Below are 13,825 nucleotides of genomic sequence, written 5' to 3'. Positions count from 1 at the left end.
GACTTCCCCCGTCACTGTTCCCCCGCCGCCGGGTCGTCCGTCGCCCGTATCCGCCATCGGGCAGCTCGGCGGCGGATCGTTAAATGTGTAGGGCCCTTACCTTAATCAACACCTGTTGTTCACCCCTAGGACTGTCCATAGCTGGGTCCACACCTTAAGATTTATCTGTCCAATCTGTCTGGTGGGAACAAAATTCTGGTAATGTATGGGAACTCATTTATCAACCATTTGCTCCCAAACACTGGAAAACAGACAATGGCTATTCAAATTGGTTAAGTCCACTTGATTTACCAAATTTATCCGAACAATCATTTTTATCTGTTTTCCAGCATTTGGGAGTAAATGGTTAATTGATGTGTCTGTATGGTAGCAGATGACAGACAGCTATATCTTTAGATGTGTACCCAGCTTCAGACTTTAGCAGTAACCTGCACAGAACCTGGCCTTCATCTCTCCCATCTCCAACCCATATTTATGCACACCTAATAAGCAGAAACCACCACAGTCCTGAACGGCAGGTATAACCCTTGTGGGGATTGGAGACCTTTTAGAAAGGAGCAGCAAAAGTTCAGCAAGGTGTGTTATTGATCAGGTCTGGTGTTGAGATATTGATCACTACCAGCATCTAGGTTATATATGGAAACTTTCTGCTGGGAAAACCTGTGTCATCTGTGAGAACATGTGCAAGGCATCACTCCATCAGGGATAGCTTGCTGGTTCTGTGTATCTGCCTTCTGAAGCAGGGTGCCCGAGACCCAGAAACCCACCACACTGGTGAATGACTTGGAAAAGCATATGGGACCCTTAAAGAAGGCAGTAGTGAGCCTGTCTACAGGATTATCCTTATACCATCTGGACTCTCCATACTGAATGACGAGATACAGGAACTGTGCTTGCTTGCCTCTAGACTGGTATATACTTTATCGGTGTGGATTGTTGGGTCGACAGTAACTAGGTTGACATGGAAAAAGGCCGACATGAGTTGAAAAAAAAATGTGGTGTCATTTTCTTCGTAAAGTGACTGGGAACCCCAATTAGTGGGTTCCGGTATGAATGGTCGACCATGTTATGGTCGACAGTCATTAGGTTGACCACTATTGGTCGACATTGGCATGGTCGACATGTACAAATGGTCAACACATGAAAGGTCGACATGAGTTTTTTTACTTTTTTGTTGTCGTTTTCTGCATAAAGTGACGGGGAACCCCAATTAGTGCACCGCGTCCCCTCGCATGGCTCGCGTTCCCAATCATAGTCCACGTGGATCGTAAAGTATGGAAAAGTTCCCCAAAAGGATTTTTTTTTAACTCATGTCGACCTTTTCATGTGTCAACCATGTCAATGTCAGTCATTAGGTCGACCACTATTGGTTGTCAACCATAACATGGTCGACCACACGGATACCCAATTAGTGCACTGTGTCCCCTCGCATGGCGAGTGAACTTTGGTTACTATTCCCAATCATAGTCTAAGTGGATCGTAAAGTATGAAAGTTTAAAAAAATGGAAAAAAAGTGAGACTCTTGTCGACCTTGTCATGTGTCGACATTTGTCATGTCAACCTAATGAGTATGTCGACCAATAGTGGTCGACCTAATGAGTGTTGACCCAAAGACCTGATACCATACTTTATGGGGGACAGTAAATAAGATTTTACTTACCGGTAAATCTATTTCTCGTAGTCCGTAGTGGATGCTGGGGACTCCGTAAGGACCATGGGGAATAGACGGGCTCCGCAGGAGACATGGGCACTTTAAGAAGGAATTTAGATTCTGGTGTGCTCTGGCTCCTCCCTCTATGTCCCTCCTCCAGACCTCAGTTAGAGAAACTGTGCCCGGAAGAGCTGACAGTACAAGGAAAGGATTTTGGAAATCCAGGGCAAGACTCATACCAGCCACACCAATCACACCGTATAACTTGTGATAAACTTACCCAGTCAACAGTATGAACAACAACAGAGCATCAGTTCAACCCTGATGCAACAATAACATAGCCCTTATTGCAGCAATAACTATATACAAGTATTGCAGAAGAAGTCCGCACTTGGGACGGGCGCCCAGCATCCACTACGGACTACGAGAAATAGATTTACCGGTAAGTAAAATCTTATTTTCTCTTACGTCCTAGTGGATGCCGGGGACTTCGTAAGGACCATGGGGATTATACCAAAGCTCCCAAACGGGCGGGAGAGTGCGGATGACTCTGCAGCACCGAATGAGCAAACACAAGGTCCTCCTCAGCCAGGGTATCAAACTTGTAGAACTTTGCAAAAGTGTTTGAACCTGACCAAGTAGCCGCTCGGCAAAGCTGTAATGCCGAGACACCTCGGGCAGCCGCCCAAGAAGAGCCCACCTTCCTAGTGGAATGGGCCTTAACTAATTTTGGCAGCGGCAATCCAGCCGCAGAATGAGCCTGCTGAATCGTGTTACAGATCCAGTGAGCAATAGTTTGCTTTGAAGCAGGAGCACCAAGCTTGTTGGAAGCATACAGGGTAAACAAAGACTCTGTTTTCCTGACCCTAGCCGTTCTGGCTACATAAACCTTCAAAGCCCTGACCACATCAAGCAACTCGGAATCCTCCAAGTCAGTAGTAGCCACAGGCACCACAATAGGTTGGTTTATATGAAAGGATGAAACCACTTTTGGCAGAAATTGTGGACGGGTCCGCAATTCTGCTCTATCCTCATGGAAAACCAGATAGGGGCTTTTATGTGACAAAGCCGCTAATTCTGACACACGCCTAGCCGAAGCCAATGCTAGTAGCATGACCACCTTCCACGTGAGATATTTCAATTCCACCGTTTTGAGTGGTTCAAACCAGTGTGATTTCAGGAAACTCAACACCACGTTAAGATCCCAAGGTGCCACCGGGGGCACAAAAGGAGGCTGAATACGCAGCACTCCCTTCACAAACGTCTGAACTTCAGGTAGAGAAGCCATCTTTTTTTGAAAGAAAATGGATAGGGCCGAAATCTGGACCTTAATGGAACCCAATTTCAGGCCCAAAGTCACTCCTGACTGTAGGAAGTGAAGGAAACGGCCCAGCTGGAATTCCTCCGTAGGGACATTCCTGGCCTCACACCAAGCAACATATTTTCGCCATATACAGTTATAATGTTGAGCTGTCATGTCCTTCCTAGCCTTTATCAGCGATGTTGATGTGAAGGTAAGTCTCCTGACTTGACCACAGACCTTAGAAATTTCTCCCCTGTTTGACTGCTCCCCACCCTCAGAGGCTTGCATCCGTGGTCACCAGGACCCAGTCCTGAATGCCGAATCTGCGGCCCTCGAGAAGGTGAGCACTCTGCAGCCACCACAGTAGAGACACCCTGGCCCTGGGGGATAGGGTGATTAACTGATGCATCTGAAGATGTGATCCGGACCATTTGTCCAGTAAGTCCCATTGAAAGGTCCTCGCATGGAACCTGCCGAAGGGAATGGCCTCGTACGATGCCACCATCTTTCCCAGGACTCGAGTGCAGTGATGCACTGACACCTGTTTTGGTTTTAATAGGTCCCTGACCAGTGTCATGAGTTCCTGAACCTTCTCTATCGGGAGATAAACCCTTTTCTGGCCTGTGTCCAGAATCATGCCCAGGAAGGGCAGACAAGTCGTAGGAACCAACTACGACTTTGGAATATTAAGAATCCAGCCGTGTTGCCGTAACACTTCCAGAGAATGTGCTACGTTGATCAGCAACTGCTCTCTTGACCTCGCTTTTATGAGGAGATCGTCCAAGTATGGGATAATTGTGACCCCTTGCTTCCGCAGGAGTACCATCATTTCCGCCATTACCTTGGTAAATATTCTCGGAGCCGTGGAGAGACCAAACGGCAACGTCTGAAATTGGTAATGACAATCCTGTACCACAAACCTGAGGTACGCCTGATGAGGTGGATAAATGGGGACATGAAGGTATGCATCCTTTATGTCCAGAGACACCATAAAATCCCCCCTTCCAGGCTTGCAATGACCGCTGTCAGCGATTCCATCTTGAACCGGAACCTTTTTAGGTACACGTTCAGGGATTTTAAATTCAATATGGGTCTGACCGAACCGGCCGGTTTTGGTACCACAAACATGGTCGAATAATAACCCTTTCCTTGTTGAAGGAGGGGAACCTTGACCACCACCTGTTGAAGATACAATTTGTGAAATGCAGTTAACACTATTTCCCTCTCTAAGGGGGAAGCTGGCAGGGCTGACTTGAGGTATCGGTGAGGGGGCATCTCTTCGAATTCCAGCTTGTATTCCTGAGACACAACATCTATTGCCCAGGGATCCACCTGGGAGTGAACCCACTTGTGGCTGAAATTTCGGAGACGCGCCCCCACCGGGCCTAGCTCCGCCTGTGGAGCCCCAGCGTCATGCGGTGGATTTAGTGGAAGCCGGGGAGGACTTCTGTTCCTGGGAACTAGCTGTATTGTGCAGTTTCTTTCCTCTGCCCCTGGCAAGAAAGGACGCACCTCGGACTTTCTTGTTTTTCTGTGATCGAAAGGACTGCATTTGGTAATACGGTGCTTTCTTAGGTTGTGAGGAAACATATGGCAAAAAATTTGACTTCCCAGCCGTAGCTGTGGAGACCAGGTCCGAGAGACCCTCCCCAAACAATTCCTCCCCCTTGTAAGGTAAAACCTCCATGTGCCTTTTTGAGTCGGCATCACCTGTCCATTGCCGAGTCCACAGGACCCTTCTGGCAGAAATCGACATAGCATTTATTCTAGAACCTAGTAGGCTAATGTCTCTCTGAGCATCTCTCGTATAAAGGACAGCGTCTTTAATATGCCCCACGGTCATTAATATAGTATCCTTGTCTAAGGTATCAAGTTCCTCAGATTAGGTATCCGTCCAAGCTGCTACAGCACTACACACCCAAGCCGACGCGATTGCCGGCCTCAGTAAGGTACCTGAATGTGTATAAATGGACTTCAGGGTAACCTCCTGTTTGCGATCCGCAGCATCTTTGAGGGTAGCCGTATCCTGTGACGGCAGGGCTACCTTCTTGGATATGCGTGTCAAAGCTTTGTCCACCCTAGGGGAGGATTCCCAGCGTAAACTGTCCGCTGGTGGGAAAGGATACGCCATAAGAATCTTTTTGGAAATCTGCAGTTTTTTATCTGGAGATTCCCAAGCCTTTTCACATAACTCATTGAGCTCGTGTGAGGGGGGAAAAGTTACCTGCGGCTTGTTTTCCCCATACATATGAACCCTCCTGTCAGGGACTGGGGTTTCCTCTGTGATGTGCAACACATCCTTAATAGCTATAATCATATAACGGATGGATTTAGCCAATTTTGGCTGTAACTTTGCATCATCGTAATCGACACTGGAGTCAGAATCCACGTCGGTATCCGTGTCAATAATTTGGGATAGTGGGCGCTTCTGAGAACCTGTCGGCCTCTGCGACATAGGATCAGGCATGGGTTGGGACCCTGACTGTCCTGAGGTTTCAGCTTTGTCTAACCTTTTATGCAAGGAATTAACATTATCATTTAAAACCTTCCACATATCCATCCAATCAGGTGTCGGCGCCGTCGGCGGAGACACCACATTCATTTGCTCCCGCTCTGCTTCCACATAGCCTTCCTCATCAGACATGTCGACACAAGCGTACCGACACACCACACACACAGGGAATGCCCTTTTTGAAGACCGTTCCCCCACAAGGCCCTTTGGTGAGACAGAGAGAGAGTATGCCAGCACACACCCCAGCGCTATATAACCCAGGAATAACACAGTAACTTAATGTTAACCCAGTAGCTGCTGTATTTGTGTTTTTAGCGCCTAATTATGTGCCCCCCCTCTCTTTTTACCCTTTTTCTACCGTGATCTGCAGGGGAGAGCCTGGGGAGCTTCTTCTCAGCGGAGCTGTGGAGAAAAAATGGCGCTGGTGAGTGCTGAGGGAGAAGCCCCGCCCCCTCGACGGCGGGCTTCTGTCCCGCTAAAATACATATCTTTTTGGCGGGGGCTCATACATATATACAGTGCCCAACTGTATATATGCTTACTTTTGCCAACAGAGGTCCATATGCTGCCCAGGGCGCCCCACCCCCCTGCGCCCTGCACCCTTACAGTGACCGGAGTATGTGAGGTGTGTATGGAGCAATGGCACACAGCTGCAGTGCTGTGCGTTACCTCATGTGAAGAACGGAGTCTTCTGACGCCGATTTCGAAGTCTTCTTTGCTTCTCATACTCACCCGGCTTCTGTCTTCCGGCTCTGCGAGGGGGACGGCGGCGCGGCTCTGGGATCGGACGACGAGGGTGAGATCCTGTGTACGATCCCTCTGGAGCTAATGGTGTCCAGTAGCCTAAGAAGCAGGACCTATCTTCAGAGAGTAGGGCTGCTTCTCTCCCCTCTGTCCCACGATGCAGGGAGTCTGTTGCCAGCAGAGCTCCCTGAAAATAAAAAACCTTACAAAATACTTTCTTACAGCAAGCTCAGGAGAGCTCACTGAACAGCACCCAGCTCGTCCGGGCACAGATTCAAACTGAGGTCTGGAGGAGGGACATAGAGGGAGGAGCCAGAGCACACCAGAATCTAAATTCTTTCTTAAAGTGCCCATGTCTCCTGCGGAGCCCGTCTATTCCCCATGGTCCTTACGGAGTCCCCAGCATCCACTAGGACGTTAGAGAAATAAAGTCTGTTGTGTTATATAATGTGTTGCATTTTTCCATTTTTATAGAGACTTTTGTATTGCACTTGTTTGTGCTTTTTGTGCAGTACATTTGCTGTTGTAGCTTCCTTTACTCCTTACCTGTGTGATTGTGTAATCTGGGCACACTTAGTGAGCTACAGTTCCAATACCCCATATTTTTACAGTAAGTGCTCTGGTTTTGTGAGTTGGATGTTAGGTCTTTCCACCCACAGAGAAGGCGATTTAGGTTGGTGTAATCATTATCTTGTTGGAAGGAGATGCCAGGAGGTTTCAGAGCATCTTCATATTTGGAGTTATTCTATCCTGACTAGAATCCATTACACATCGCAGAAGAAAAGCAGTCCTGGACAATCAAGCTGCTACCACCACCAGTAAGTATGGTGTTCTTTGGGTGATGAGCGGTGTGGCTGAAAAATGTCAACCACGTTCTCTTAAGGACATTAAGACATTGGCCCTCATTCCGAGTTGTTCGCTCGCAAGGCGATTTTAGCAGAGTTACACACGCTAAGCCTCCGCCTACTGGGAGTGAATCTTAGCTTCTTAAAATTGCGAACGATGTATTCGCAATATTGCGATTACAAACTACTTAGCAGTTTCAGAGTAGCTTCAGACTTACTCGGCATCTGCGATCAGTTCAGTGCTTGTCGTTCCTGGTTTGACGTCACAAACACACCCAGCGTTCGCCCAGACACTCCCCCGTTTCTCCAGCCACTCCCGCGTTTTTTCCAGAAACGGTAGCGTTTTTATCCACACGCCCATAAAACGCCGTGTTTCCGCCCAGTAACACCCATTTCCTGTCAATCACACTACGATCGCCGGAGCGAAGAAAAAGCCGTGAGTAAAAAAACTATCTTCATAGCAAAATTACTTGGCGCAGTCGCAGTGCGAACATTGCGCATGCGTACTAAGCAGAAAAACGCTGCGATGCGAAGAAAATTAACGAGCGAACGACTCGGAATGAGGGCCATTGCCTCTCATGGTTTGAGATGAATGAATCCGCTTTTTTTTCTGCACCATTTTCTCTATAGTAATAAGACATACTGTACACACAATGTTTCTCTTTGGACGATTGTGCCAGCACAACGCAATGTATATTTAACCCAGTAGAGGCAGTACCCAGTTCCGCTCAGGTGGAAGTCGCTGAGAAGCTTGGCTCTCTCATTCTTCTAAGAGGAGATGTTCTCTCTCCGGGCTATTCTCATTTCACACATGTGCCGCAATGTTCTCATCGGTTGCTACTGAGGCATGTTTGCCTGCCGCCGCTGACTTGCCCCGCCTACAGCTCCCTGACATCCAATCATTTTGATACTTAGCCTAAAGCCTGCCTGGGTAAATAACCTACGCAATGGTGAAAACCACATCATAATCGGTCCAGTGGTTTAGGAGTTTATAGCAATCAGACAAACATGTTCTTATTTATAAGATGTATAGATGGAAGCTATAAGTAATCTCTGTGGCTATGGGGGGTATTCAATAAGACTCGGAAGCTGCCAGCTATCTTGTCGGAAAGATGGCAGCTTCCAACAGACTTAGGTCGGAAGGGGTTCCGACTTATTCATTAGGGCCCCGTTTTTTCTGACAAGTCGGGAAATCTGACTTGTCGGAAAGCTGTCAGAATACATGCCAAGCCGCATGTATTGTCGGAAGCAGGGCCAAACCCGACAGGTTTTAGCCCCGTTTCCGACAATGTCAATCCAACTTTTAAAAAAAGTCATATTGACACTGTCGGGACCGGGCCAAACCTGTCGGGTTTGGCCCGGCATTGAATAGAGTGCTGTTGGGTCCTTTCCGTCGAAAAGGACCCGACAGCTATTGAATATACCTGTGTCTGTCCTCAATCAAATGATTGGGTTTTTTTGAGTCTTCCCGGTCGCAGCCCCCAATCCCTGGGTACACACTTTAAGACTTCGGATCCTGACCGAGCAGCTGATTTTGATAAGCACACACACTTACTGATCAGCCACTCAATATGTCTGGCTATACATAACAACAGGGCGGGTATTTAAATTTGCACATGTACTGATATATTCTGGATCTAAACAGTAGCTAATGGAATTTAGCATTTTTAAAATATATTTAATAAAAAAAGTCAAAACATAACGATGTCAGAGAGGAGTACAATAAAACATCAAGATTACAATATAGCATTTATGACATTAGCAGTATACACAGCACAAAATGAATCCTGAAAAAGCTAGATCTTTATAGCATCGTCCTGTTTGCTCAGGAAAGAGAAGTAGAGAGCACTGTCTCTTTACAGACACATATGATACATATGGTGATTCCACCCAGTGTTCCAGGAACCCCACATATACCGATGTGTTCTTATACATATAGCCTCAATATGCTATGCAGTACAAGATGCTTGGTGCAAGCCAGACGCAAGGTCTGGTGCAACTCTGCTAGTATCTGTTGACTTGTTTTGCCGAAAATGCCTCTTAGCTGCAACGCGGTGACTAGGACACACTCGGCCATCCTGTGAGCTAACAGCGTCACAAACCCATAACCTGCATTATTTATATGTATGAATGGAATGATAAGTACAACTGTGGGTATTACATATGTATCTAATAAATACTAATAGATTATATATTATAAAGAAATTTGAATAAAGAAACATACTCTATAAACAATTATAAGACGTCATAAAAATAAAAGAGAGCATCAACATAAAAAAATAATAATTGTACTTAAAATGTTGCTAGTTGAAACATAGTTAATGATCGCATACTGGGCTGGTATTTGTATAGTCAAATACAGTGTAATCTATCACCTTTCATCAACTAAACATTTGCTTCACTGGTAGCCTATATTAATTAGCCATAGTATTCCTTTAGATCACAGGTTCTCAAACTCAGTCCTCAGGACCCCACACAGTGCATGTTTGCAGGTAGCCCAGCAGGTGCACAGGTGTATTAATAACTTACTGACACATTTTAAAAGGTCCAAAGGTGGAGCTAATTATTTCGCTTGAGATTCTGTGAGACCTGCAAAATATGCCCTGTGTGGAGTCCTGAGGACCGAGTTTGAGTACCTGTGTTTTTGAACAGTTTATTCATAACACTGAAAATGAACAGCTGACCAACACTAATAAACAGGTATTTGAATGGTTAACTTTAACAATTGCAACTCCATTACACTCTAAGCATAAATAAATAAAAAATGTCAAACACACAATGTACCACAAATTGCTTTTCCTCATTACACTCCATGTTATTATCTCCAAACCAATTACATCCTTCATTCTCCCTGCAACCCACCCTTCTGTACACATTGCCATTTCAATTATGCCCATCTCTCTTATTAATACTCACAAGCGATGCAACTAGGATGCACCAGGAGACTGTACTGATTCACCTGATATGCGACAATCTGTGTGTGACTGAGTCTGTATATAAAGCCCTTGGCATGGAAAATGGCATAAAAAAATGCAAAAAAATGGTGGCTGCTGCATCATAGCACTTTGTATAAAGATTCAGAGACTTAGTTATACACAGATATACAAGTGTTGCATTTAAAATTAATCAGAACAGTCTCTTAGTGGGTTCTAGTTACATCGCATTGCGACCGAGATGCATTTTTGGCATAAAAGATGCCCGAAGCCAGATGAGACTTACAGGACCTAGCATGCTAGAGGCTGTTTGGGGCGACTGCAGCCATGATGTATGAGGACACGTCTGTAGGAGTCCTTATTTTCACTACAGTTGTGCCCTGATGGTGTCTGATAGTATTTTTTTTTTTTAGTAAATAAACCTCCAATATAACGAGACCATTTATGGCCTCACATTACTTTGCGCTTCTTGACTCCTTGCTGCATTTCATAGGAATAAGTGTAAGGCAGAAACTTGACTGTTAGGCCAAGTCAATCCTTTATACAGAGAGTTAAAAAAAGACCCTCCGCAAGTGAGTTTTGTCTCTGGCTGCTAATCTCTGCAGCTGTGGGAGGCCAGAGAGGGACAATACTTTCAACACTTACTGTAGATAAAAATGTTAACAAATTCTCTTTAATCTCATGTAAAGCGCTTAAAAATATGTTATTGTACATAGCACACTTTCTGTGTTGAGGCTTTCTTAGCACACAGTTGCTGCAGAGGGACTTTCTGAAAACCCCGTATAATGAAAAAGAGATGTGACAAGATTTATTCCACTTGCAAACAAAGTATAACTTGTATGTGAATAAAGTATGGTTTACCAAGATATGAGAGCAGTTATTTCCCTCACTCAAAACTTGTTAATGGCTTTCAACAATCAGAGCATGACAATAGCTAATCTGTGTGACTTCTCTGATGTTTAACAAGATGTGATTTCTGTGTATAACATTTTCCACACTCTGAGCATGGAAATGGTTTCTCACCTGTGTGATGTCTCTGATGTATAACAAGATATGATTTCTTTGTAAAACATTTTCCACACTCGGCGCATGTAAATGGTTTCTCACCTGTGTGAGTTCTCTCATGTATAACAAGAGATGATTTCTCAGTAAAACATTTCCCACACTCAGAACATGGGAATGGTTTCTCACCTGTGTGACTTCTCTCATGTCTGAGAAGAGCTGATTTCTGCGTAAAACATTTCCCACACTGAGAACATGGATACGGCCTTTCACCTGTGTGACGTCTCGCATGTCTAACAAGATCTGATTTATGTGTAAAACATTTTTCACACTCAGAACATGGAAATGGCCTCTCACCTGTCACAGCTGTGGGCTGTGTAAAACATTTGGCACGAGTAGGACAGGGAAATATTTTATCTACTGTAAGAGCTGTAATAGACAGACCAATATCCGAGTTATCAGGAGACAACTGGTCATGGTTAGAGGTATTAGATGACACGTCCACACTATGATGTACTGGATGTACAATTGAAGTAATAGGGTTTTCTCCTGGAGAATCTTGTGTTGTGTCATTATCTTCTATTTCACAGTCTGAAGATAACACGAGATGATGATCTGAGACATTTCTGAAGTTACATCCATCTGATGGGAATAAAATTAATATGGAAATATTAGCGCTTATTCTTAAAAAAAAATTAATTTTCTAATCAAGATAACAGTGAAAGGTCCTAAATCACCATCAAATTGGTCAAAATCAAGATATTTATTTGTAAATCAGTGAATGTTATTTTGTTACTTTAAGATGTACATTTTCTATCTCTATATAACATGGAAAGTAGGGATCAGTAGGCACACTACAGAGTTGCAAGAAACCCATTTATTTATTATGCAGGTAGTAGCAGATAAGTAGCTTCCAAATGACATCACAGTGATATCACTCACAATGAAATTGAACAATAGACATCACCAACCAGAATAAAATACAATTTACAGGTGACAATAAAATAGTATTCTTCTTAGGTTTGGAGGGTGACACACACACCCTTTGGGGATCTTGCTGTTTTCTCCATATTTATACTTATGTAGATTGATATGTAACATTCTGAGCATGAGAAGCCACCACTTAGAGATTAAGAAGATTTCCCTCTTCAGCAGAATACGTTTCTGGCCAGTAAGATGCCACCCTTACTAGATGTCCCATAATGTAAGGAAACCCTGTGTTATAGTATCAGGACAGATATATTACCTCAGCCAACCTATGAGCTTACAGTGTCACACACCCATAACATGCATAATTTATATGTATAAACGGAATGCAATCAATTTATACTTAGCAACATTTGTAATATCATGATTTGCATGCAATTGTTAATAATTATATTTAAGATTTTGCTCAGCGAGACATAGTTAATGATAGCATACTGGGCTGGTAGTTGCCTAGTCAAATACAGTGTAATATATCACCTTTCATCAGCTAAACATTTGCCTCACTGGTAGCCTATATTAATTAGCCATATTATCCATTTAGGTGCAATCTAGGAGCTGCTGTACTGGTCAATGTGTATTCACATACACAATTTATTCATAACACTAATTGAAAATTTATCACAAATTGCTTTTCTTCATTGCACTCCATAGAATTATCTTCAAAGCACTTACATCCTTCATTCTCCCGGCAACTTTCCCTTCTTTTACACAATGCTGTCTCAATTATCCCATCTCCTCTTATTAACAGTCACAAGCTTTTTACTTATCTTTATACTTTAACAATATCATCCACAGCTTGTCACCATAAAAAAAAAAATTCACAAACCTCCTACAACTATATTTATCTCCCTCTTGCTTCTATTAGCTGGTGACATTTGACCAAATCCAGGCCCCAAACACTTGCCCCACTCACATTCATCTGATTTTCAGCAATATAGAAATCCAGTTGAACTCATAAATATCACATCCCCCTCTAAATCACTAAAATGTGCCTTATGGAATGCACACTCTGTTTGTAACAAACTAACATCCATCCATGACCTCTTCATATCTAATAACTTCAACCTGCTGGCTACAACAGAAACATGGCTTGATTTTAATATCGCTATCGATACTCCGAAATCTGCTGCTCATGCCTCTGAACTGCTCTTTCTAACCTCAATCGGCCTCCCCAAACAGACTGACTCCTCTACTCATCATGAGGAACACTGCCTTGATCTTGTATTCAGCAGCCTATGCTCAGTTTTTAAATTCACTATCACTTCTTTCCCTCTCTCAGATCACAACCTTGTCACCTGCATGCTCTACTCCATTACAACAAACTCAATGTCCTCCAATCTACCTCAAACCTGCAGTAATATTAATGCAATTAATTTTCAAGTATTTTGCACCTCTCTGTAACAACTGCTCTCACCTATTTCTGCATTCACTTCTCCTGAGACTGCTGTATCACACCTGACCCAGACTCTAGAAATAGCCCTTGATGAAGTGACTCCAGCTACCCATCACACTCCACATAGGCATAGATGTCAACCGTGGCACTCTAAATTAGCAAGATACCTAAAAAAACTGTCACTTAAACGTCAGTGGCGTAAATCTCGTACACCAAGCAACTTCCTCACCTATAAGACAATCTACCACTCATATCATAATGCACTCGACACTGCCAAACATATTTCCAAACTCTTATCTCTGCTCAAAGCCTCTAACCCCAACTTTTTTATATTTAAATCACTTTAACTGAATGCATTTCCGCCATTTCATCTTGGATGTCATCTGACCCCTCAAACTTAATATTTCCGAAACATAATTAATTACATTACCACCGTCCAATAGCAGTTACCAACC

General features: G+C 43.9%; 2 protein-coding genes across 2 annotated transcripts in view; one reads left to right on the top strand and one right to left on the bottom strand.

Moving 5' to 3' along the window:
• LOC135057102 (uncharacterized) overlaps positions 1–13,825 on the top strand; it is a 261,966-nt gene that overhangs the window by 170,635 nt on the left and 77,506 nt on the right. Inside the window, 1 exon segment of the mRNA XM_063963003.1 lies at positions 3,140–3,165. Coding sequence (XP_063819073.1) covers positions 3,140–3,165 — 26 coding nt within the window.
• Positions 8,713–13,825, bottom strand: part of LOC135054599 (gastrula zinc finger protein XlCGF48.2-like) — a 30,456-nt gene continuing 25,343 nt past the window's right edge. Inside the window, exon 4 of the mRNA XM_063957787.1 lies at positions 8,713–11,632. Within this exon, the coding sequence (XP_063813857.1) occupies positions 10,923–11,632 (710 nt within the window). The 3' untranslated portion in view covers positions 8,713–10,922. The remainder of the gene's footprint in view (positions 11,633–13,825) is intronic.

The sequence above is a fragment of the Pseudophryne corroboree genome, chromosome 3, assembly GCF_028390025.1.
Source record: "Pseudophryne corroboree isolate aPseCor3 chromosome 3, aPseCor3.hap2, whole genome shotgun sequence".
NCBI classification, from domain to species: Eukaryota; Metazoa; Chordata; class Amphibia; order Anura; family Myobatrachidae; genus Pseudophryne; species Pseudophryne corroboree.
This window is presented reverse-complemented; position numbering and strand designations above follow the sequence as displayed.